Source organism: Aethalodelphis obliquidens, unplaced genomic scaffold, assembly GCF_003676395.1.
Source record: "Aethalodelphis obliquidens isolate GAN/ISIS:26980383/991018 unplaced genomic scaffold, ASM367639v1 scaffold10, whole genome shotgun sequence".
NCBI lineage: Eukaryota > Metazoa > Chordata > Mammalia > Artiodactyla > Delphinidae > Aethalodelphis > Aethalodelphis obliquidens.
The window spans coordinates 29,787,044-29,812,957 of NW_020837954.1; the positions used below are offsets into that span (position 1 = coordinate 29,787,044).

Sequence of the window (25,914 nt, forward strand, 5' to 3'; positions counted from 1 at the left end):
GCGTTCTTGTTAGACGAGGAATTTTTGCACACAAAAGTATCATTGTTAAGACTTGAGTAAGGTCAGAAATGTTATTGAAATCTAAGCGGGTATTTTCTAATGAAAGCTAATTTTTCAAAGTTTGCGTTAATTTGTTAATTTAACAAGTTGACATGTTCCTGCTCCTCTGAGTTTGTCAAAATTAGGTATGTGAATTGCCCTTTGTGTGTTTGTGTAACATTACTAATAGCATTGCTTGGCCAGAAAACCTAAGCTCAATTTGCCAGTATTACTGTTACCATCTTAACTGTGTTTTATTATCGGGATTCTGAGATAAGGAAGGTATGGTAATGCCAGTCTAATGCCTCAGCAGCAGCAGTGCTGGAGGCACTGAAGTGTGTGAAAAGAGCCAGGACACTGGAGGCCAGCAGACTGCAACGTCAGTCCATTCTAGTTCTGCCCCCTCATTTGCTGTGTACACTTGGTCACATTTATTAACCTACCTGAGCTGTGGTTTTGCCATCTATAAAATGGGAATAAATACCTCTTAGGGTTGTTATGAGGATTAATGAAAATTTTTGTGACATGCCAAGTACAGTGTTGGGCACATAAGTAAGCATTCAATAGATGGTGATTATTGGCTTTTTAGTTTTTAATCTGTTTAGATTTCTAAATCTGAAGAAAGGCTGAAATATAGCAGATTGTCCTTATTAGTATTTGCTAATGAAATGCTGTTGAAATAGATCTTTCAGAACTCAGTTTCCAAAGGCCTCTGTTTCTCTTTCTAGCCTCCTCGTTTGCCTTGATCAAGTAGCTCATACAGTTCCTGTCAGGTTGCTTTTTGGTATGCACATTTGACCATGCCAAGAAAGATAGAGAAATACAGTGAATTCCTATGTCATTCCTAGGTAGACTTGAAATGTGTTAAATCAATAAAACATATTTAGAGAAAAAAATGTTATGCTGCAGTGGAAAGTCCCATGAGTGATACTGGGTCCTGTTTAAAAATCACACATAAAGCTTTTTCTAATACTTGTGTATTTGTTCTGTCCTTAATCCTCTAATATTCTATGTACCTGAAATTATATTTGTAATCTTGGTTTCTGTGTTTACTTTTGAATGCTTTTTCTTCCTTGTTATATGTGCATAGTAATTACTTTAAAGCTGGCATATTTGGTGTGTATACTAAAACATGGGAAGTGGGCATCTTTATTTTCTCATTCAAACTTCTAAACATTGCTTTTTATTTTTTTGCTAATATACATATTTTCCCATTGAAATAATTTTGCAGTAAGCAGCAGTTAAATGCAGTGCAAAATACTGATGAAGCAAAAAGCAAAAATCTTTCAATAATGGATAAACTGAAATCATTCTTTCTAAAAATGATTAGGACCTTCGGGAGAAAAACTGGGAAGCAATGGAAGCATTGGCATCAACTGAAAAAATGCTGCAGGACAAAGTGAACAAGACTTCCAAGGTTGTAATGCTAACTCCTAGAAACAATCCACTGAACAGAGAAAATCTGCAGCTTGTCTTAAAATCAGACTAAAGCATTTAATTTTACTGCAATTTGAATATAAAATCTCCTTATCATCCACATTTATCACCTCTGTCATCTCTGCTTTTTTTCATCTACTCCTTGAAGCTTTAATTTTGGGCATGCTGTTTTGTTGTGATTACTTGATTGTTTGAGCTTTGGTGATTACTGCTTTAAGCTGATGAGTCTCAGGAAGCCTATGCTACCCATGTAAGCTCGTCTTAGACAGAGTGTACCTCTTGGGTTGATTAAGACAACTTGGTGAAAACCCTGAGCCAAAAAAAATCTAACTGAATTAACAAACACATTTGACTACCTAGAATGCACCTGTGATGCACAGTGGACTCTCCTAGGTTCTTTGAGGCACTCCAAGATGACTCAGACAAGGTGGAAAATGATAAAAGTCTTCAGAAGTACAAGGACGGGATCAATTCTGGGTGTGTTATTGGGGATGCTTCCTTAGAAGAGATGGAATTAAAATTAAACTTTAGGTTTTGAAGTATCTGGGCAGTAATGATGCACATTTTATGTTTAGTATGGAATATTAATGTAAGGGGTAATCCTCTTGACCAGAGTACGTAAAGTGCTCCTGAAACATATATCCCCTTCAGTCTTAAAGACGATTAAAGGTATTCTCCCTGAGTTCAAGTTGTTCCATGGATTTAAAGATTTCTAATGAATTGTAATCGAGAAGCTGTTTTTAAAGATTGAGAGAAATAAATGTGCCAGTTCAGTCAAGCACTTTGAAAATTCCTACCAAGAATAAATGTGGAACAGAATTATTGAATTTCATATATGGGTTAATTAAAGTTCATTATGTTATTCAATTCAGCATTCTGTAAGTATTTTGTGTGCTAAGGTAATATGCTGAATTTTAAATGTAAGTCTTAGTGACATTTGAAGGACTTTTTTTTAAGCAGAATAGAATTTTAATAAATTTTTTTATCCGTCATGTTTGTAGTTATATTTCCTTTAGTGTAAATGGATTTGTATTTACTTATATACTTATTCATCAGGCCCTAATTTTCACTAAAACCTTAATTTGAGATATTGGCAGATATTGGAACCAGAGAAATCTAAGCCAGAGAGTAGAAAAATCTAGGCCAGGTAGGACGTTATTATTTTATTGTCAGTGGTTGCAGTCAGCCCCGTCAGCAGTGGGGGTTCTGTATAGTTTCTGATTGTTTCTGTAACTTTGTTTTTCACTGTTACGAGCTACCTTTTAGCCTTATTTTGTTAATGAGGCTGGTTATCTAGAAAGTGCTAAACTCTTAATATGCCATTCCTACAAGAAGTTATGTGCCACCTGTCATAGGCATTCTTGCATATTATGATGCCAAAAGAAAGCTAGAATTTGTTTCATCATGTGTTTGGTGGTGAATTTAAGAATTTATATATATTTCAGAACTAATCACCAAGTGCATGATGGCTTCTCGCATGGCTGATGATCTACAGAGCATAGACTTTATACTCCTTCTCTATTTTAATGGAATTTAGACAGTCCTCAGATAGCATAGGTATAAAATGATGTTGATTGACCCCTGACTACAGGTTGTGCTGTAAGGAGTAAATGTTCTTGAGGACCTACTATTAATGACAGGTTCACATGAAAGGTACTTCACACATGTTACATTTAGGTAAAGATAGTAAGGAAATTATAATAATGCAGTTTTCAATATTAAAGTGGAATAGAAATTGCTATCCACAACCAAACTACTATGTCAAATGAAAACGTTTTACCTAAAATTGCTAGTACATCCTTGTGCTTCTCAGTTACAAGTTAGACACCTATTTCCTTTAGTTAGATTCTTTTTCCCTTGGGGAATTTTCAAAAAAGTTTCTGTTCCACAGTGTCTCTTTTCCTGATCTTCTTTAGAGATTGCTCTACCACTTCTATGGTCAGATGATAAAAATGAGCTCTTCATTGTTTCTGAATTAGCAGTTAATCATTTTCCTTAAATGAGTGTACCTTATTTTATGCAGTTAGGTGGATGTATCCCTGAAAAATAGTGGACTTTACTGAGTTATTGAAAATACTCCATTAAAACATCCATTTTTAAAATCCTGCCATTAATCCGAATAAAGTAACAGCTTTTTGTGTGTACAGAATATGATTAATCTCTAGCTTCTTATTGTGTAACTTTAGATTTTCATGTTATTAGATTTTCTTAAATTGAAGTGTGTGCATCTTAAATCCATAATAGATTTGAAAGATTGATTTAAATGGCGGGGGAAGATAGGGTTGAGATCTTGCTAGCTTGCTTGCCTTCTTGTCACCTGTTGAACTTCACCAGTGTTTTGAGATGATTTTCTTGGCTTGGTTTAGATGTGCATTTTTATATATGTCTTTTTTTGTTTTTTAATCTTGTAGAGATAGTTTGAATATTCGATTTTTATTTTTTTGTGTGATCAAGTCATTACCCTAATTTTGACAAACAATGCTTTTGAGTTAATAATTGATACCCATTAGACTTGGATTTAAAATCACCAAATCTAGACATGCATTTGTGATACTTATCTTTAAATGTAACAGCTGACAGAGTCCATACACACATGCCAGAGTTAGTCTTCTTGACGGCATTGGTGAAGTAGTGCACCATCAGTTTTTCCTCTTTCTCTTTTTCCCATATGTACACCTGTCAAATTTTGGTGGTTCCTTTTTTCCCCCCCTTTGTTTAGCATAAATAGCTTCACCTGACCTTGAAACTGGAAGTATCAAAGTTGCCATTTTAATTCCATGGTCCATCAGTGATGCATTTTTTGGAAAGAGATTTACCAGCCTAATAAGCCTCAGTTATGTCACCCAGATGCATATTTTTTGCATGCAGTTTGTTTTAGCTGTAGGAATTATTTTTTGTGTTTTTGTTTGTTTTTTGAATTGTTCCTGGAGGGGTATCACTTGATGGCAAGGAAAATGTCCATATTGTCAGATATTGCCTTAGTTTGATTAATATAAGACATTGTTACTTAGGATGATTTTGCAGATTTTTTCTTATGTAAGCATTTTGATATTTCAGAATGGGAAATTTGAACATTTGTCAGTAATAAGAAGAAATTTTAAAATATTAAGTCTTTTTCTTCCCTTAGAGCTTAAAAGACTGTAGCTTTTTTTTTTTTAATTCTGTAATCTTGTAAGTTTGATTTGGTTCTTCTTCTGCTTTAGGAAAGACAACAGCATGTGGAAGCTGTTGAGTTAGAAGCTAAAGAAGTTCTCAAAAAATTATTTCCAAAGGTGTCTGTACCTTCTAATTTGGTAAGATTAATTTATTATTTTTTAAAATATGACATCTTTATCATTATTCAAGGAAGTTGTGAATAAGCAGCATTTGCACTCTGCACTTGGTTTTAGGGTGCACTGATCCCTCAGTCTTTTTCATTTTTAATCTAGGGTGTTTTGAGTAGTTAAAATCAATAACTTGGTTCAAAGACATTTATGGTTTTTCAGTTGATACTTTGTTGTAATCTATAAAATTTGCATATGAGACATATTATTTAGAGGATCATAAACATCATATTTGGGAAAGAAATATTTCTTCCTAAGTCAATAGTGGTTAATAAATCAGTAATGTTCTTAATGGCTTTATTCAAAATAGAACTTAATTTTAAGTGATTCCTTCTTAGTTTTAGGAACACTTTATTTTTAAATGTATTTAATACTAAGAACCAGGCTATTTTTATTTCATAACTTAAGATTTTGGTCATCTGTTAACTTCTTCAAGCAAAAGTCTTAAAGATGATATAGAACAACTTGCTTCAAGCAAAAGTCTTAAAGATGATATAGAACAACTTGCTTTATTTGAGGTTGTATGTGTTTTAAATGGGAGAGAAAAGTTCCCTCCGTTGAGAGAGTTAATACAGTGAATACTTGAGGGCACTAAAATGGTGGCACAGGTCCTTTTCTCTTTTAGTGGGAAGTTGTATGTATGTATAGTCAGAAGCAGAGAGAGGAGCGTAATGAGCCAGGTAAACCAGTATCTCACTTCAGCCATTACCAGTATATCGCATGCCTTGATGCACGGTCTTGTTTTACTTCTAGCCCTGTACTTCCTCTGTTATTTTGAAGGAAGTCAAACATCAGAGCATTTCATTTGTAAATATTTCTAAAATATAAGGATTCCTTTAAGAAAATACTATTATATTTAAAAAAAATTCTTTATGTCATACATCTAGTCAATATTTGGATTTTTTAGTTGTCATATAATGTATTTTAATGAAATAATAACTACTTATTGTAGTTTGTTTTAGTCAGGACTCAAATAAGGTCAACCTGTGATTGATTTAAGACGTCTTTTGGATCATCTTTATTCCACGGGTTCCCTTTTATTTGTCAGCACACCCCCTCGCCCACCCTTTTTTTTTTTTTTTTAATGTAGTGGTTTCACATGCAGTTTCCCAGTCTGGATTTAGCTGAGTGCATCCCAGTAATGTCAGTATGTTCCTCTGTCCTTTGTGTATCCTATAAATTGGTAGTCAGTGGAGGCCTGATTAGATTCAGGCTCAACACTTCAGGGTTAGGATGGGTAGAGGCAAGACTACTTCATGGCCAGTGTTGTGTACTTCCATTAGGAGGTCCATCATGTCTGCTTTTGCTTCTTTGGCCCGTTGGAGCTTATTTAGGCTGGCTACCAAATCCTTTTGACACAGCACTGCTAAACTTTGGTAGCTTCTTTGCTTTGTGGTGTGACAAGTTGTTCCTGATTTATTGTGTACACTTCCTGCCCCAAACTTGGAATCAGGGTATTTCTCAAGGAGAGGGCTGTAGGTGCCAGGTGTGATGTAAGTAGACGTCATGGCCTGTTCTCTGTGCAGTCTTAGTTAGCTGCTTGCTCTCTTCGGTTTTATCTACATATCGTCTGCATCTAACTTGCACAAGAAGCAAAAATTCTTTTGTTTCTGTTGTAACTGTTGAGGATATATTCAGGTTTGATCAGCTTAGTAGATACGGGTTGAGCTGATGAAATAACCTGTGCTGGGCAATATGAATAAATTGTCAGTTCTAGTACTGTTCTTACATTGAACCTAGGAGAAAGGGTTGCTCTTCATATACTTCATATTTTTTCCTTTGTGGCCATAAGCCGTTTTTATTTCTTTATTCCTACTTTATATTTTATTAGTGGAAATAGAATTGCAGGATTTATTTGGCAGTATTTTATGAGCCAAAAGAGTTAATAATTTGTGTTTCTCTTCTTTAAAGATTGTATAAGATCACCAGAATTAAAAATTCTTTTTAATGTAACAAATTCATTCTTAACAGCAATATTACCCACCTTCAACCACCAGACCTTTTTGACACTATAAATATTTATAAATCACCATAAGACATGAATGATGATATTTGGCTTTTGTTCATCCACTTGTTAAAAGTTGAATACTTCTGCGTGTAGTCTGTATTTAAGAAATATATTAAGCTTTTTGTGTGCTACCTAGGGTCTAGCATTTAAAATTTTTAGAGATATGGATAATAAACTATTTACCTTAAGATAATAATTAAATTTAATATTATTAATATAGTCAGTAGATATAAAAGGGCTTTTATACATGAAGTAATTTTTTTAAACTGTTTTCTATTGCTTTTTTGCTAAGAAAATCAGCAGAGGAGTGATCTAAACTATATGACCTGGATTGAAGAGAGGCTTACATACTTTAAGCATCTAAATCTGAATTTAATTTATATTGAATCCCAGTATTTGAAGCTAGGTAGGATTTTAATAGTATCATTTTGTCATCATTCAGATTTATGATGTGAGAATGTAATTTTGTTTTTAAATGGAGAGGCTTTTTTGACTAAAATGTACTACGGGGTATTGTACTACAGGGTGATCTCAGCATCCAGTTTTGTTTTTTATTTGATAGAGTATAGAGAATCCTGATTCAGCCACATAAGTAAAACTTTTAATTGGAGCAATTAATAGAAATTTCATGTGTGTTCTTTTTGTCTTGAATTAAACCAAACCAAAGACTTAAAAGAGGAATAAGAGGAAATTTGCTTTAAAGTATCTAACAAATACTCTCTATCAGAGTTTAAAATTCAGACAAGAATCATCAAAAATCTAGAATAATTTATTCTGAAATTTGGAATAATGACTAAAATTATAATAATGCCTTGTGTTTGCATCAGCTGACCTTTCAGTACAAATAGAGTTTTTGTTGGTTTTAAACACACAAATGTTTGTGTATTCTTATCTCTCATTATGATTTAAAAAATGCTTCATAATACTTATTTATTTTGAAGTATTTTCACAATCCCTGGAGCACCTTCACAGAATCTGAAATCTTTTGACTACAGTATCTCAATTGAACTTTTAGTTTATGAGTTCAGTTTTTGAGAACTGGTTCACCTGAAAAAAAGTTTGAAAAATTATTCATTCTAGGCTTTCTCTGTCTTAAATACTGAATCTATTAGTCCTAGCACTAGTAAGTGGTAGAGGCTGGTTTGAGCCCAGATCTTCTACCTGTATGTCCAGAATTCAGTTGCACATATCCTAGGACAGGGTAAATAAATTTAAATTTGATTTTGTGGTAGTACTTAGGCATATTTTTAGTGTTTATTTTCAAGGCTGGGTCACGTACAACTTATGTAACAATTCTATTCTTCTTTGAAATTTCCAGAAGGATGGTATTTGTCTATATAGATTTCTTTTATAATCTTCTAATTTGGTTATTTAAAATACTTACTTATTTCATTTAGGTATTTTTTGAAATTGGTTGTTTTGACTTTTCTTCTCCACAGAGTTATAGTGAATGGTTGCATGGATTTGAAAAGAGGGCAAAAGAATGTGTGGCTGGAACTTCAGGTTCAGAAGAGGTTAAGGTTAGTTCATGAAGTGAAGTATTTATATTTTAAAGAAACATAGAAAAAAGAAGTAAATCAGAATTTGTCTTTATAAGCTTGGGAAAGATAAAGGCTATATTATGAGTAGAATAGTGATCTTTTCAGAAAGTATAAGAAGGTGGTTTCATTTTTGTGTACATTTTGGTGGAAATGGTATTAAGTCTTCCCTGTGTTTGATTTGTGTACAAAGCTGATGTTTCTCGTTTAACTCTGTTATCTTAGTCATTTCTAAAACTGAATATTTAACTGTCCGTTGCTCTCTTTTTAGCTTGGGTTTAGAAAGTAAAGATCAGTTGATAGGTAGAAACTGACTGGTTTGCTAATGTATTCCCAAATACATTACTTAAGAGTATTCAGAGCCTAGATGTATTTTTATCCTTGACTACTGAAATTTGGGAGATTAACTTTTTTTGTCTCTCAAGTGGCATGAATAAAATTTCTTTCCCATGGCATTGTGATCTTACTTCACATGTGGATCTGCTTTGATTTACTGTCTCACTAAAGAGTGACAAGCCTATTTATTACAAAATTGTGTGATATATTTTGTATTAAACAGACTCTAAGAGTTTTATTAGGAAAATCAAATGACCATAAAAAAGGTAATTAAACTTCATTGTTACTTAAGAAGATTGAAATGTAGTAATTAATAATAAAACAGAAACCGTTTGTATAATATACCATTAAGTACTGAAACAAATTTGAAGCACAAAACTTTCTGGTAAAACTAAACTAGAGAATTTTTCTTTATTTTATTTGCAGGTTTTAGAGCACAAGTTGAAAGAAGCTGATGAAATGCACACATTGTTACAGCTAGAGTGTGAAAAATACAAATCCGTCCTTGCAGAAACAGTAGGAAATGATTTTTAACCTACATTTTAAAATAATTATTAACATTACTTAGTTGCTTAAATAGTTTATCTTGGTATTAGAACATGAAGTTTTCAGAACAACTATACTTTTGTTTATAGGAAGGAATTTTACAGAAACTACAGAGAAGTGTGGAGCAAGAAGAGAATAAATGGAAAGTTAAGGTCGATGAATCACAAAAGACTATTAAACAGGTATTTAAAAACGAAGAGCTTAGGGGAAAAAAAATAAAAGGGATGTGTGAACGATTTAAAAAAAAAAAAAAAAGCTTAGAGTAGTGGTTCTCACAGTGTGGGCCCTGGACGCGCAGCGTTAGCGTCACGTGGGAACTTGTTAGAGACGCACATTGTTTGGGCCCCCCCAAGGCTTACCGAATGTGAAGCTGTGGGGTTAGCAGTCTGTGTTTTAAAGAGCCCCCCGAATGATTCTGATGCCCACTGACGCTTGAGACTCACTGGTTTAGGGTACGACTAAAGAGTAATGATACAGAGTGCAGAGTGCTTTGGAAGTTAAAGAACCACAATGTGATAGCAGAAGGCAAAGAATTTGGTGTTCACAATAAGTTTTAAAACACAGGTATGTGACTCATGATATAGTATTCAAGAAAAAGTAAGTCCTTCTTCTGTTCACGGGACTTGAATATTATTTTGTAGTCTTAGTTTTTCTTCTGTTTACAGTTGTCCCTCCATATCCATCAAGGAATTAGTTCCAGGAGTCTCCACAGATACCAAAATCTGGTATCTTGGATGCTCATATAGAATGGCGTAGTAGTACTTGGGTGTGGTAAAGAGTGCCATCTCTTGCTCACTTGTTTTCCTGGGCTGACCTATGCAGAATCTGGGGTTGCTGATGGTATTCTATATTAATGCATTTGGGGATTAAGTACAGCTGATTATTGTTAATTACAGTTAATTAACAATTAACTGGACCTAATATAATACCATGCAAATGGGGTAGGTTTTGACCACAGTTTAAATCAAGTTAAATGTGACACTCTAATTTTTAAGATCTTTTAAAATTCAGTTATGGCTTTAAGTGAGATACATAAAAAAACCCTCTGAAGTGTCTAATTGATTAAAATTCTACAAGATAGAAAAGCCTCTGTATCCTTGGTGGTTTAACTTGGTCATGTAATTATTTCACATTTCAGATGCAATTGTCATTCACATCTTCGGAGCAAGAGCTAGAGCGATTAAGAAGAGAAAATAAAGATATTGAAAATGTATGTTATCTCACCATTTGACTTGTAACCTATGGACTCATTTTTTAGCATTAAGGATTGTCTTACAAGCTGTGTTTTAAGATTTCTTTTGTCTTATGATGTGGTTGTTACGCCTTTAAGAATATCTTGAGTAGTGTTTCAGATGGTATAGTTTTATATTCTTAAGTGTCATAACTTTTCATTGTAGGGAAGCCTCTTAAATATGGCTCTTAACTTTTCCTTCTTTGTTGCACTGCTAGCTGAGAAGAGAACAAGAGCATTTGGAAATGGAGCTAGAGAAGGCAGAAATGGAACGATCTACCTATGTTACAGAAGTCAGAGAGGTACTTATGATAGAATTTTTTTCAACCTTCTCAATTTAAGTTAAATTTATAACAGTGATAAAATATTTCAGTGTAAGTTGTTTCTGGCAGAGCTTCCAAGTAGCATACAAACATGGGATATCATAAGGAAATCAATCTTAAACTCTAAACTTCATTGCAGCTGAAAGATCTGTTGACTGAATTGCAGAAAAAACTTGATGATTCATATTCTGAAGCAGTAAGACAGAATGAAGAGCTAAATTTGGTAAGAAGCTTGTTCTCCACGGGGTATCAAGTAGGCTCTGAAAACACTTGTGTTGACATGTGGAGAAACCATCCAGACTTCTTCTCCTTGCTAACACCTTTAGCTTGGCATTTTTATAAGTTTAAGATAATCTTCATATTCTGATGACTCAAGATGGTCTGTCTTTTCTTGATTCCTAAGATGATCCTTCTTTTCTTAGCTCCTAACAATGGCATGTTTGGCTTGCAACTCTTTTTCAGAATTTTCTGTGTTTTATAAAACCAAATTTCTTCAACAGCATTATTTTCAGTGAATAAAGAAATGAAACAAACAGACAAAGATTGGCTGAGTTGCAAAGATTCTCTTCTCAGAGTTAGCATAGTTAACTGAGCCTCTTATTTTCTAACCTGGAAGGAGATTATTGAAGGTGGAAGATACATATTCTTCGTTCAAGGGCAACGATCCAATGTAGCTTCTTATTTTAACTGGCCTTTCTACACATTATAGATAACAAAAAGCTTGTGGAATTCTTTATCATCGTCTTATCATTCAGAGCATAATAATCCGAAAACTACAGACTCAAAGTTAGTTAAATGTTGTATAAAGACAGAGTACCCTGTATTCCCATTCTTAAATTTTCTGAAAATTTACACTGAGGCAGGCTTGTTTTTTTAAATAAACATGACTATCTTATTGTATGTTTGAAACAGTAATCATTATGTCTATCTGTGACTTTTAAAACTTAAGAATATGATTAGATTTTTAAAAAGTACTTGAATGGGGCTTCCCTGGTGGTGCAGTGGTTGAGAGTCCGCCTGCTGATGCAGGGGACATGGGTTCGTGCCCCGGTCCGGGAAGATCGCACATGCCGCGGAGCGGCTAGGCCTGTGAGCCATGGCCGCTGAGCCTGCGTGTCCGGAACCTGTGCTCCGCAACGGGAGAGGCCACAACAGTGAGAGGCCCGCATACTGCAAAAAAAAAAAAAAGTACTTGAATGAACTCTAGTACAATTGCAGTAAGACAGTTTTCTCCTTACTATAAGTTAACGCTGCCAAGTTTGGGATTTTCTTTTTAGTACTGCTGTATGTACCAAAGAAAATTTCTTAACTCATTCATGTTAAGCAGTGTTACAGCAGTGATTTATGGGAATCAATTTTCAGAGTAGAGCTCTCTATGAAATGTACACAGAGTCCGCACCCCGACACACACACACACACACACACACACGCCCCTTTCTATTTTTGAAATAAAATTTACCTTTATTTTACCTTAATTGAATCATTCCCACTGCAGTGTGGGAATGATTCAATTAAGGTTTTATGCATACGTTTGCTATACATTGCACAGATTGGTACTGTGATATGCAACAGCTTTAAGTGATATGCTTATCCTGTAATGTGGTTTTTTTTGTTTTTTTTTTTGTGGTACGTGGGCCTCTCACTGTTGTGGCCTCTCCCGTTGCGGAGCACAGGCTCCGGATGCGCAGGCTAAGCGGCCATGGCTCACGGGCCCAGCCACTCCGCGGCATGTGGGATCCTCCCGGGCCGGGGCATGAACCCGTGTCCCCTGCATCGGCAGGCGGACTCTGAACCACTGCGCCACCAGGGAAGCCCCTGTAATGTGTTTTTTAAAAACCCACTTCCACCTACAGTTGTTGGAGATTTTACTTTTAACTTTGATGCTTTGTGGCTGATTCCAGTGCAGCATCAAACCCACAGGATTATGGTTGAGTCTCCATTCAGTCTGATGCTCTCTTTGTACATTTTGACCCTTTACTTCTGTCAAGAGGTCATTTTGAGTGATATTTAAAATTTTTTTGCCTTGAGTTTGCAGTCTTCATTTTAATCTTCCTGTTTGCTTTTTGCTCAGGGTAACTGTTGCCACATTTTAAGATATATTAAAATAATTTTGTTTGCTTATACATTGTGTGTTCCTGGGCCAAAGGAATAACCTCTCTGATGTGTGAAATCAGAGTTAAGTAAAGGAGCAAGAACTGAAGCATTTGGGATAAATAGAGTTCCCAAAATAAAATTTCCAAATGGAATGTCCTGCACTAATTCTCTCTACATGTTCGAAATGTCAGTGTCTTATATTTCCCCCTTTTGGGTTTCTAGAACTGTTTGGAATGCTGTGCCTGTGGGTGAGAGACATAATTAACTTGATGAGTTTAATAAGAAAAAGTTATCTTTTGTCAGTGAGTCCATTTCCCTCATTCTTATGTAATCAGAATAGTTACTAAGAGAACAGTCATTATGTATTAGCTCTAGAGTTTAATAGAGCTTTATAACTGTTGCAACAAGTTGGTTGAGATGTATATATTAAGACATGCCTTGTTGGTATAGTTAGGCCAGTGTGGTCTTGCACTTATCTTTCTAGTGACATCTTAAAGGATGAGTGACATTTAAATTTTTGAAGATTTCATTTTACTGGATTTGTAATCTTCTGTTCAATGTTTTTATTAAAAATATTACACAATTGATTCTTCTTAACTGAACTATATAGGTTAAGAAAGCCTTTAAACATTTAAAAACTAGTAAAATTTCTTATGACTTGCCTTTTAATTTGAAATAAATGTGAATGAACTGCCCTATGAATAGTGAATAGTAATACTTAAAAAAAAAATAATCTACTGGAATTTGATGGTTTTGTTTTTACATTTGCAGTTTTCTACTCTCAACTCTAGTTGGTTTTGTAGCTTTTCTTATGTTTAGCTTTACAGATTGGAACCTCCACTTCTTAGCTTTTCTGTACATCTGGTGCAGCATATTGGCTAATCCACTGTGCATAATAACTGTTAGCGAGCCCATTCTTTCTCATTCATTCTTCAGTCCTAGAGGTCTCAGCATAATCAAAGAAGGAATCAAAGAAGGATGTGAATTAATTGTGGTGTTCCTGTATTTTTACAGTTAAAGAAGCAGTTAAATGAAACACTTGCAAAACTTAGAACTGAACAAAGTGAAAGACAGAAGGTAGCTGGTGACTTGCATAAGGTAAGACACTGCTTGTCCTGAAGATGCCATATCATCATATTATGTTGTACCTTGAATCTTAAGCAGACATACTGCTAACCCTGGATTCATTCTTTCACATCATTACATTAATTTGTTTATAAATTTAAGCTGTTTGTTATACAGTTACATATTTGGATCTAGACTTTTTGGCTTGTTTTTCCATTCTTAATTCGCTTCTTCATTTCATCATATTTATATAATTAATTGCTTTGTAAAGTGTAGATTAAATTTTGAATTCAGTTGATGTGACTCTTAAAATTGGTTACATCTATATATTTTTTATTGGGATTTGCTTATATAGTCATTTACAAAGTATGTTTCTTTTGATCTTCATGAATGTGAAAGAAGTATATATAGACCTCTGATGTTTCAGAAATTCGTCCCTTTATTTCTTTGTAGAAATATGTTTTTCTTAATCTCACATGTAGATGGGTGATTTTTAGGATTACATTTTTTATTCTTTGCGTTAGGTTGACAAGTTATTTGTAATTCTGTTTTGAGTTTTTTTTTTTTTTTTTGTGGTACGCGGGCCTCTCACTGTTGTGGCCTCTCCTGTTGCGGAGCACAGGCTCCGGACGCGCAGGCTCAGCAGCCATGGCTCACGGGCCCAGCCACTCCGCGGCATGTGGGGTCTTCCTGGACCGGGGCACGAACCTGTGTCCCCTGCATCGACAGGCGGACTCCCAAACACTGCGCCACCAGGGAAGCCCCTGTTTTGAGATTTTTAATAGTGTAATTCATAAATGCTTTTATCAGAGCTGCTTTAGAGCTAAGATTGTTTATAGCAGATCTAGTCATTAGCAAAACAATTAAATTTGCCACTCTTTTAAAGGTTGAAAGAAATATTTGTTGGTTCTGTATGATTATATCATAATTGTTATGCAAAAGTCTAGGAATCTAGAGTTGCTTCAGATTACTTTGATGTTGTCACCAGTAGATAAAATGTGAACTTAAGAAGTTTCATTAGGTTTGAATCCTACTGCTGCCACTTCTGAGCTGTGTGACCATGGGGCAATTATTTGCTCTTTGCAAGTCTCAAGTTTATCTTCTATAAAATGGCATTTACAAGAGCTGTTTTGTGAATGAAAATAAATTAAGAATGTGAATTATTAAAAAAAAAGTTTCAGAACTCTGACTTAGATATATGATACATTGTCAGGATTGAGCAATCTGATTTATATTTTGATAACGTGAATGTTTGATCACTGGACAAAATATAAAACTTGCAGTTTTAGCCTAGCAGTTTGTTTTCTCAAGAGGTACTTTAAGGATATTAAACAGGTGCTCAAAGATATGGATATGCCGTGTTATTTGGCATAAAATGTCAACAGTAGTTGAAAGTGAACTGTACCATATCTATGTAATAGAAATACTGTGCAACTCTGAATTGGAAATGCACATAAATATTTATTGACATGTAAAAAGAAAATGCTTCGTCAAACAGCATGTATGTTAAAAGCCCATTTATAGAACATTTTCTACCAATTTTCTGTTAGGACATATATGCACTAAAGAGGGATCTAGACTAGGAGTCAGCAAACTCACAAACTGTTTTAGGATTTGTGGGCCACCTATAGTTTCTTTCATATACTCTGTTTTTTTGTCTAGCACGACTCTTTAAAAATGTAAAAACCAATCTTAGCTTGTGAGCTCTACAAAAACAGGCTGTGTGTGGCTAGATTTGGCTGACCTCTGATCTAGACTAATGTTAACCTAAATATCACTGTGCTTATTTCTGCTTTTTATTTCTTTATACATTTTCTGCATTGTTTGAACTTTTTAAAATGGTGAGCGTGTGCTTTTATAATCTGGTGGGGGAGAAAGCTATTTGATTTGGGGGAAAAAACGGAACAGGTTGGCTTTACATTGTATTTTGAGAAGAGCTTTAGTTTTGTACAAAATATAATGAGTGTAAGAAAATCACTCATATTTTTTCTTGTATATATTTATTTATCAGTTGTATTATTCAGAGACTCCATATTGCTTTCCTCACAGGCTCAACAGTCACTGGATCTTATCCAGTCAAAAATAATAAAAGCTGCTGGAGACACTACTGTTATTGAGAATAGTGATGTTTCCCCAGAAACGGTATGCATTTTCTTTAGCTCCAAATCTCTGCGCTGATTACCTTGTAAATTATGTGAAGAATAAAAAATGTACAGGGTCCATTTCTACCTAAAAAAAATGCCTTTTTAATGTGCTTCTATCAATTATGTTGCATTCTTAACTCAAGGTTATTTTTTCTTTGAGGTATCTTATCTGAAATGCAGTGTTCTTATTAATGTTTGTTTTCACTTTAGCTTGGTGAGACATTATTATGTTAATGTTTAGGTTTGTGGTGGAAGGTATTATGGTGTACTGCTTAAGAATGTAGACTCTGCTGCTTGTGTTGAATCCTGGTTCTATTCAGTAGCTGTGTGACTGACTTAGGGGAAACTTTTTATCCTCTCTGTGCTTTAGTTGCTCCATCTGTAAAAGGCAATGATATTAGTACCTATCTTGTAGGATTGTTGAAGGGAATAAATGAATTACTATATAAAACACTTAGAATAGTGGGTAACACTTAAAACAGTGCTTCAGGTTTAGTAAGAGCTCAATATATGTTAACTGTTATTTTTCTGTTGTTATGAATGTACTCTCCTTTGGTTCCTTGCAATTTTTTTTCTGAAAGGAGAAATGGATTTATATCTGATATTCATCGATTCTAGATTTTTCCCTTTGTAACCTAGTGACAACATTTATAACATAACTTTCTTTGATGTAAACTAATTTGCATGCTAGGTTAGCAAACCCTATTGCGCTATGTGGTTTTTATTGTCAGTTTTCATATCATCTTTCAGATTTTTTTGTTTGTGTTTAAAACAGCAATAAACTATTTTTGGTTTTGGTTGCAAATGCCTTTTTCTTGTGCTCAGCGTTTTTCATCTCTTCCGTCTTCTTTTTAGGAGTCTTCTGAGAAGGAGACAATGTCTGTAAGTCTAAATCAGACTGTAACACAGTTACAGCAGTTACTTCAGGCAGTAAACCAACAGCTCACAAAGGAGAAAGAACACTATCAGGTATTAGGTAAGAATAACTGAAGTATTATTGTCTGTCTATAGATAATTGACATACTGTGTGTGTGAATGTATGTATAGTGTGTACTTACTTTAAATATAGGAACTCTTGTTACCCTAGTGGAAATATTCCCTCTTTATCTCTCTCAGAACCTCCAAATGACAGCTTTATAGCTTTCTTGGAGTTTTATTTCCATCTTGTACATATTTTTTGGTCTTGTAGCTTGGAGGAGAAAAAAACATACCTTATCTTTTTTTTTTTTTTTAATATGTAAGTTTCATGAGTATAGCATTATACATGTGTACACTGCAAGGTGATCACCACCACAAGACTAGTTACCATCTATAACCATACAGTTGACTTCCTTTTCCCATTTTGTCCACCCTCCAACTCCCTTCCCCTCTGGTAACTACTCAGCTGTTCTCTTTTATGAGTTTGTTTTTGTTTTGTCTGTTTGTTTTATTTTAGATTCCACATATGAGTGAAATCATATTGTCTTTCTCCATCTGACTTATTTAGCATAATACCTCCAAGTTCTAACCATGTTGTTGCAAATGGCAGGATTTCCTTCTTTTTTATGGCTAAGTAGTTCACTGCGTGTGTGTGTGTGTGTGTGTGTGTGTGTGTACGCATATATACCACATCTTCTCTATCCACTCATTCATTGGTGGACACTTAGGTTGTTTCCATATCTTGACTATTGTGAATAATGCTGCAGTGAACATATCTTTTCCAATTAGTGTTTTCATGTAAAAACCCTTTTTCTTTGCCTCTTTTGACCTTTTTACAGAACAGACTCATAACTTGTTTACCTAGGTTTTGTTCATTGCCATAATGTCTGCAACTGTTTCTTTAGTTTATCCTGATCTTAGTTCTGGCAAAATATCTGTGTGATTTTTTTTTTTTTTAATGACTTGGTAAAATAAAGTGACTATAATGTTTTTACTGAGGTAAGATGCTGAACTGAAAATCAAGTCGTCACAGTTTCTTTACATTGGAAGCTGGATTTTATTTAAGTTTGCTGTGGGTAATCAAAGAAATCCATTTTTTAACTCCTGAAGTGAGAGTCTTAACTGAAGATAAACAAACCAAGCTATAAAATTTTATTGACCGTATTACCTGGAAATGCATGTTGATTGATTTGATTCCTGGGTTTTACCTGTTTCAAGAATGACTTAAGTCACAATGCTTTGGGTAATTAGGGTGTTCTGATATGCACTGAATACTTTAGATATTCTTCTTTTGAAGCTGTTTGTTCTATACTAATCGTGGTGTCCTGGACATGAGTAGGGTGGCCTGTACAATGCCAGGGGGCAACTCATCACTTAATTGTCCCTTTCAGAACCCAAACTTAAGACCCTTAGGTTATACAAAGGCCTCAGGATAGGTTAGGTGCTCTGGAAAAGTTGGTATGGACCTCCATCTTGATCACAGGGGCATTCTGTCTCACTTTTGTAGAATGATTGTCCTCTGGCCTGTCTTAGCATACACTCTCCTTTAAAATGCTATTTCAGGTGAGTTACCTCTAAGAAGACTTTTCAAATAAACCCAACTCATTCTTATAACCTGTCAGCAAAAAGAATTATACCTTAATCTTTTATCCTTGGTAACCTGATCTCTCAGTTGCCTAGAGTAAAATTTCTGCCACCTGACCACTCTTCCCCAAACTAGAAAATAACCTCGTTTCCTGCTTCCCAGGGCAACTTTCCTTCCCACATCTTCAGTCCTGCTTCAGTCCTGAAGTCCACATCTTCAGTCCTCTCCACTCACTGCTTCTGTTCAGTCTTGAAAAATGCTCAAATATATTATTTTAACTTTGCACTTTCTTTAGATTACCACCCTAATTTTTTTACTTCACTGTTTAACAAAGATTCTTAAAAGAAGAAACTATTCTCACAGTCTCATGCTACTAACTACTCCATCTCCTCTAGAATGGCTTCTCTTTCTGCCATTCCGTTGAAACCGTTTTTGCTGAGGTAATTCATTAATGATTTCCTAATTGCTAGAGCTAATACAGGATCATCTTTTGCATATAAGATACTGAAAATAGTTGTGAATTATTCTAAATACGGTGAGGTCAGTCCTTAGGCCTCTGTTTTCTAAGGGAAGGGTTTCGCTTCTGAGAACCTAAAAAATTATAAGATGGCCTGTTACCCTTTGCCTTTAGACCTTGTCAGTAGTATCTCTCCAGCATCTCAAAAGTGTTCTTCAGTATTTTCTTTTTCTTCTCAAACATATGGTCTGAACCATTTTTGCTTGCCTGTTTCCACATTTGCCTTAATCATATTAAATTTGAGACTTACATTGATCATTGGTAGTAACACTTTTATTTTTCCAGACTTTTTTCTTCCTAATTTATAAAAATGTAGTGTGTAATTTGTTAAAAGAAATACATATACCCTGGCAACACAGCTGAAACTGAACTGTTGTTTAGCAGACAGCTCACCTAAGTGATAGATAACTCAGCATTCTTTTGTTAGCTGATGAACTTAATTTCAAATTTGGCAAGTGAAAGGGCGGTTGAGTGGTCAGCAGTGTATCATGAAAGATAGATGGATTGTATGAAGCTAGAGGTCCACCAGCACTTGAGAACTCTCTCCTTGCATAGGTTCTAGCCAGCACTGACAGTGATAACCCCTCCTTAGGGATCTCTTGGTTCTCACAGCTCTTCTTTTTGCCCTTTAAATGTTTGTGTTACCCTCAAGTTTTTAACTTCAGCCATCATTTTTGCTCAGTGTATTCTCCCTCTTGTCAACTCTTTTAAAATTACTACCAGATAATTAAATTGGAAATACAGATTTCTTAATCATCAGAATTTATAGGTTAATGTCTAATGTCAAGAATCTTTTTTTCTTCCCTGCTTTATTTAGGTATATGTTATTACTGTTTTTTTTTTTTTTAATTAAAGCATAGTTAATTTACAATGTTGTTTTAGTTTCTGGTGTACAGCAAAGTGATTTAGTTATATATATACATATATATATTCTTTTTCATATTCTTTTCCATATAGTTTATTACAAGATATTGAATATTCAATATGTTGAATATTGAACCTTATTGAATAAGGTTCCCTGTGCTATACAGTAGAACCTTGTTTATCTTGTTTTATATATAGTAGTTTGTATCTGCTAATCTCAAACTCCCAGTTTATCCCTCCCCCAGCCCCCTTTCCCCTTTGATAACCATGTTTATTTTCTATGTCTGTGAGTCTGTTTCTGCTTTGTAAATAAGTTCATTTGTGTTATATTTTAGATTCCACATATAAGTGATATCATATGGTATTTGTCTTTGTCTTTCTGACTTACTTCACTTAGTATGATAATCTCTAGTTGCATCCATGTTGCTGCAAATGGCATTATTTCATTCTATTTTATGGCCAAGTAATATTCCATTGTATGTATATACTACGTCTTCTTGTTGATGGACACTTAGGTTGCTTCCATGTCTTGGCTCTTGTAAATAGTGCCTCTGTGAACATTGGGGTGCATGTATTGTTTTTAATTAGAGTTTTCTTCAGCTGTATGACCAGGAGTGGGATTGGCATATGGTAACTCTATTTTTAGTTTTTTGAAGAACCTCCATACTGTTTTCCATAGTGGCTGCACCAATTTACCTTCCTACCAGGAATCTTACTTCTTTTTAGTATATACTACAAGTACATATGAATTGTTTAAGATAATGCTGTACATTTTTCAGTAAGAGAAAAAAGTTATTTTTTAAAGACAAAAATGAGAGAGATGATGTATAGTAATTTTTAAAAGACAAAAATGAGAGAGATGATGTATAGTAATTTAGTTTTCGAAATCCTAATACACAGAACTTAGCCTTTCTTTGAGTTGTAGGGGCATTTGTCTTGCGCCCTTAATTTGTACAACATTAACCCTTCTTTTCTTCTGGAAGTCTTCCTGCTCATCTGCTATCCTTCTCTCCCCACCCCTGCCACCTCCCCAAACAGAAGGCTGTCATCCGCCTGTCCCCCTTTTAATTAAGGTAATTGTTTTTGTAGCTTTGGATTGTTAACAGTAGTATTTTGTAGTGTACTTTTTTGTTTCCAGATACCTACTTTTTCTTGTGTTTCATATCTGTCTGGCTTCTAAGTGTTCCAAGTGTATGTCCGACTATATCAGAAAACTTTATCACCCCATGTCTTAGTCTGTTTGGGCTGCTATAACAAAAACCCCATACATTGGGTGGCTTAAGCAGCAGACATTTATTTTTCACATTTCTGGAGGCTAGGGAGTCTAAGATCAAGGCACCGGTAGGTTCTGTCAGGTGAGACCCACTTCCTGGTTTAAAGATGGCCATTTTCTTTCTGTGTCCTCACATGGCAAAAGGGGCAAGGGAGCTCTCTGGGGTCCTTTTTAAAAGGGCACTAATCCCATTCATGACAGTGGAATCTCCTAAAGGCCCCACTTCCAAATACCATTACATGGGAGTTAGAATCTCAACATAGGAATTTCGGGGGGCGGGGGAGACACAAACATTCAGACTATAACACTCAGGATCTTTTACCTTGGAACCTGTTTGTGGAATCATGTGGAAGGAGGCTGATGATTTTAACAGCTGACACTTCATGAATGTGCCTCTAAGAACGAACATGCTTCTAACATATGGTCATTCATTTAAATTTTCACAACAACCCAGTGCAGTAGATAGATAGGGATGATGGTGATGATGATGATTAATATTATTACTTATTTTTTTATTCCCATTTTACAGCAGACCCAAAGAAGTTCTGTAAGTTGCCCAAAGTCACACAGCTAGTAACTGGGTGAGCTGGGATTTAAATTAAGGCGGTCTGGGCCTAGGCCCTGTGCTCTTAATCTGCACTTTTCTTCTCCCTAATTCAAGCACTGTGTGCTCTGATCCTTGTCACAGCTTTCCTTTCTCCTCATTCTGTCTAATCCTTTATTGCCAGCTTCTTATAGTTTCTTCCTTCAGTTCTGGCTTTTTCCTAAAGTTGGTAATTTGGTTTGTCAGTATTGAATTGGAGAGGCTCTTGAAGTTATCCAGGAAAAACTGAGGTGAAATTTTGTGTATGTGTTTTGTATATATGTGTCCTCCTTACTCCCTTTAACAAATAGATTCTTTCATGATACAGTTTTCTCTTGTTTCTGAAAGGAAAAAGTTCTTTTTTGGTGCTATTGGAGTGTAAGAGTTAATGTTTCAGACAAAAACTAGCTTTTATTTCTACATTTTACACTTGACTGTCATATGGATCAGGTTTTCATTTTGTGTAATGTGTTTACACAGCACTTCTTAGTTTAATGTACCAGTGGGCTATGTAGACTTTCTGATTAGCTGTTAATCTTGTTTTAATTAGAGAACATGATAGCCAGTGATAACTTTGTTTTTTAACTTTCTAATTGCTTCTTTTCCCCTCAACTTTCTAATTTTGAAAAATTTCACACTTAATGAAAAGTTGAAAAGATATATAATATATAACACTGACACCCTTCAGCTACTTCATCTCTTTATTTGTGTATACATATTTTGTTGATGTCAACACATTTGAAAGTAATTTTCAGATAATATGACATTTTACCCCTAAGCACTTAAGTATGTATCTCTTAAGAACAAAGACATTCTCTTACAAATCCATAGTATCACTGTCACATCCAAAAAGACCAGAACAGTAGCTCTAATATCATCCATTTTAAAGCCCATATTTGTGTCCCCACTTATACCCAAAATATCTTTTTAGCTGTTTTTTCCAACCCAGGATCCAGTCAGACTTCACATGTTGCATATGGTTAAGTCCTTTTAATCTCTTTAATGGCTTTTGAAGTTTAATTTCTTTAGTCATTTTATCTGACTTGGAAAGCTTCAAAAGACCTTAGAAAATCTCTGTCTGAAGCTTCAATTATTTATTCGCCAGGGGAAAGTTGTAAATTTCAGTTTCTTTCCAGTGCTGCTCACTCACCTTATTAGCTTTACAGTCTCTTGAGTAGAACAGTAATACACATGGATTCCCAATGTTGTTCTCTTAAATGTTTTCTAAATAGGATTTTTAAATCCCTGTATTATTCTCAGTTTGGTCTGAGATTTTGGTTCACATATTTAAAAATCCACCTTCAGAAGCTCCTTCTGAATCCTGAGATTTTTCTCTTATTTTTGATTACCATCAGTATTAATCGTTCTGATCTTAGTTGAAAAGGCCATGCTAGATCAAATGGCATATGTACTTTTGGTATTTGACAGATGTCTTCTGATTGCCTTTTGTTTCTTTGTTTTAAAATGAATTTCTTTCTTTCTGATCTTTTACAGAGTGAAGTAATTGGGAAACTGTTCATTGAAGGATAACAGAAGGCATTGTATTATATTTTGCCAAATTAAAGCCTTATTTATGTTTTCACCCTTTCTACTTTGTCAGAAACACTGAACAGAGTTTTGTCTTTTCTAATCCTTGTTAGACTACTGATTTAAAGAGAGAGAAAAAAAGCCAACTCTGTAGACACCTTCAGAGTTTAGTTTTATAATAAAAACTGTTTGAATAATTAGACCTTTACATTCCTGAAAATAAAATAAACATGTAATCTTGTATCTTATTTTGCTCAATAAAATTGTTCAGAAGATCAAAAGTGGTAAAGACAATGTAAAATTTAACATTTTAATACAGATGTTGTACACTGTTTTACTTAACATTTTGGGGAGCAACTGCCTCTGACTTCAACTCAAGAAAACACTTTTTGTTGCTAATGTAATCGGTTTTTGTAATGACGTCAGCAAATAAAGGGATGCTTATTATTCAAACTGGTTTTGATTTTCGTTGAGCTTTAACAGATTTCATTAGCACTTAGATCAACATAATTTAGAGCACAATCATTAATTGCAACTTCAGACAGGGTAGGTTTGTTGCTTGTACACCTTCTCTAACTAGAGCTCTGGGTCTTCTCTGTGGTTATGTGCAAGGTAAACTGTGTCCTGAAGGTAGTGTGGGTTACAGAAAGGATGGGGCAAGTATTTAGGATTTCAGACCTACCACCCCTGCTTCAGGTAGAAGAGCTCTACTTTATTTTTACTATTACTATTATTATTTTAAGTAATGATTAACTTTTTTGTTTCCTTCTTATCAGACACTTTTACACAGTTTACATATGTTATCTTTTTTGTTGTTTGAACATGTTGATAACATATCTTTTTTTTTCTTTTTTAATAATTGGCTGAAAACACTGAGTGCTCAGATGCTAAATAACCATTGACAAATGTCTTATGCCACTGAGTATTAACGTACCTGCTATGCCATATGGTGGCCTCCTTGCTGTTTCAGCCATGCTTCTACCATGGGGCCTTTCCACTTTCTGTTCTTTCTGCTACAGCTCTCTTCTCTTGGGTGTCAGTCTTGGCTGGTTCGCTCACCATCATGAAATCTGCTTAAATGTCACCTTTTTCGTCGGGTCTTGACTACCCAGTATTCCCCCTGCCTCCCTATCCGCCTACCTGTCTTGGTCTATAACGTTAACAGTCCTCCAGTATATACTTGGTCATTCCCTATACCCCTCCCTACCAGAAAGTAAGCTCCAGGAGGGCAGGAACCATCTCTTTTGTTCCTTGCTTTATCCCCAGCCCTGAGAAAGTACCTGACACTTAATTGTGCTCAAATATTTAAATGAATGAATGAATGAATGGGTGAAGTTCATCTTTATTATTTATTTATTTTTTTGGCCACACTGCATGGCTTGTGGGATCTTAGTTCCCCGACCAGGGATTGAACCCGGGCCTGGCAGTGAAAGTGCCAAGTCCTAACCTCCGCACCACCAGGGAATTCCCGAAATTCATTTTTATACCTTGAGGATTATCTAAAGTGGTGCCTTCACCATATAGCGCGTGCACCAAATAGTATTTCTAAAGTATAGAGAGAGAAACTGAAGAAGCTGCTCATGGCCATTGGTAACTGGACTGGGAATTTGGGCTACCCCAGGCCGTAGCTGCTTTCAGCAAACCACTGGGAAATTGGTCTGAAGGCCAGCCAGATGCCATATCATCGTCGTCTCTTTTTCCTTTGCCATTGCCTATAAAGGTACTCATGTCTCTGCCTTCTGAAAAAAGCAAACAAATCCCACTTTCCATCTTACAACCTCTTCTTGCTATTTTTTTTTTATATAAATTTATTTATTTTTGGCTGCATTGGGTCTTTGTTGCTGCACGCGGGCTTTCTCAGTTGCAGTGAGCGGGGCCTACTCTTCATTATAGTGCGTGGGCTTTTCACTGCAGTGGCCTCTCTTGTTGCGGAGCACAGGCTCCAGGCCTGTGGGCCTCAGCAGTTGTGGCCCACGGTCTCCAGAGCACAGGCTCAGTAGCTATGGCACACGGAGTTGCTCCATTGCATGTGAGATCTTCCCGGAGCAGGGCTCAAACCAGTGTCCCCTGCATTGGCAAGCAGACTCCCAACCACTGCACCACCAGGGAAGTCCTTCTTGCTATTCTTGCTCAGAACAACTGTGTAACTGTATTATTTTTCAACCTCCTTATATGTTTGAATTAAAAAAAAATTGCAAGAGATTTTGAGGACTCAGTCTTAATCTCTGATTAATTTCTGTTCCCTCCCTCAACATCCCAGCCAAATATGTGTTCATCTTTTTGCCTCTGAAGTGGCGGGAAGTTCACAATTAGGTACAATTGTAATTGTTAATGGTTATTAAGTTACTGTATTGAAAGTTGTGTTCCTGTTACTCACATCAGTTTGTCCTACTTCCTTACTCCAGAATCACATAGGAAAAGCGTACCATATTCCCATTCAGTTATTCTTCTAATATGCCAAGATAGCCCATGTTCTCTGAAGTTCATTCCCCTCTAGGTTAAGTATCCCCAGTTCCTTAGTTACCCTGAATGATGGAAGGCTAAACTAGCCTACTTGTCTCAT

The 25,914-nt window shown here is 35.3% G+C and overlaps 1 protein-coding gene and 1 long non-coding RNA gene across 13 annotated transcripts in view; both read left to right on the top strand.

Moving 5' to 3' along the window:
* The window catches only part of KTN1 (kinectin 1), a 119,880-nt gene extending 96,071 nt beyond the window's left edge, over nucleotides 1-23,809 (top strand). For 3 of the 12 annotated variants that reach the window (XM_027111333.1, XM_027111331.1, XM_027111332.1), the window contains 12 exons: nucleotides 1,370-1,456; nucleotides 4,680-4,769; nucleotides 8,247-8,327; nucleotides 9,108-9,197; nucleotides 9,317-9,409; nucleotides 10,366-10,437; nucleotides 10,677-10,760; nucleotides 10,921-11,004; nucleotides 13,890-13,973; nucleotides 15,990-16,082; nucleotides 16,940-17,060; nucleotides 23,319-23,809. In XM_027111333.1, coding sequence (XP_026967134.1) covers nucleotides 1,370-1,456; nucleotides 4,680-4,769; nucleotides 8,247-8,327; nucleotides 9,108-9,197; nucleotides 9,317-9,409; nucleotides 10,366-10,437; nucleotides 10,677-10,760; nucleotides 10,921-11,004; nucleotides 13,890-13,973; nucleotides 15,990-16,082; nucleotides 16,940-17,060; nucleotides 23,319-23,323 — 984 coding nt within the window. In that variant the 3' untranslated portion in view covers nucleotides 23,324-23,809. The remainder of the gene's footprint in view (nucleotides 1-1,369; nucleotides 1,457-4,679; nucleotides 4,770-8,246; nucleotides 8,328-9,107; nucleotides 9,198-9,316; nucleotides 9,410-10,365; nucleotides 10,438-10,676; nucleotides 10,761-10,920; nucleotides 11,005-13,889; nucleotides 13,974-15,989; nucleotides 16,083-16,939; nucleotides 17,061-23,318) is intronic. The other 9 variants (XM_027111338.1, XM_027111335.1, XM_027111341.1 and 6 more) reach the window with 7 other exon arrangements.
* Nucleotides 11,881-13,831, top strand: LOC113622790 (uncharacterized). The gene is made up of 2 exons (XR_003433660.1): nucleotides 11,881-12,404; nucleotides 12,644-13,831. It is a non-coding gene; the product is annotated as an uncharacterized LOC113622790 (long non-coding RNA).
* Nucleotides 23,810-25,914: the final 2,105 nt, after the last annotated feature.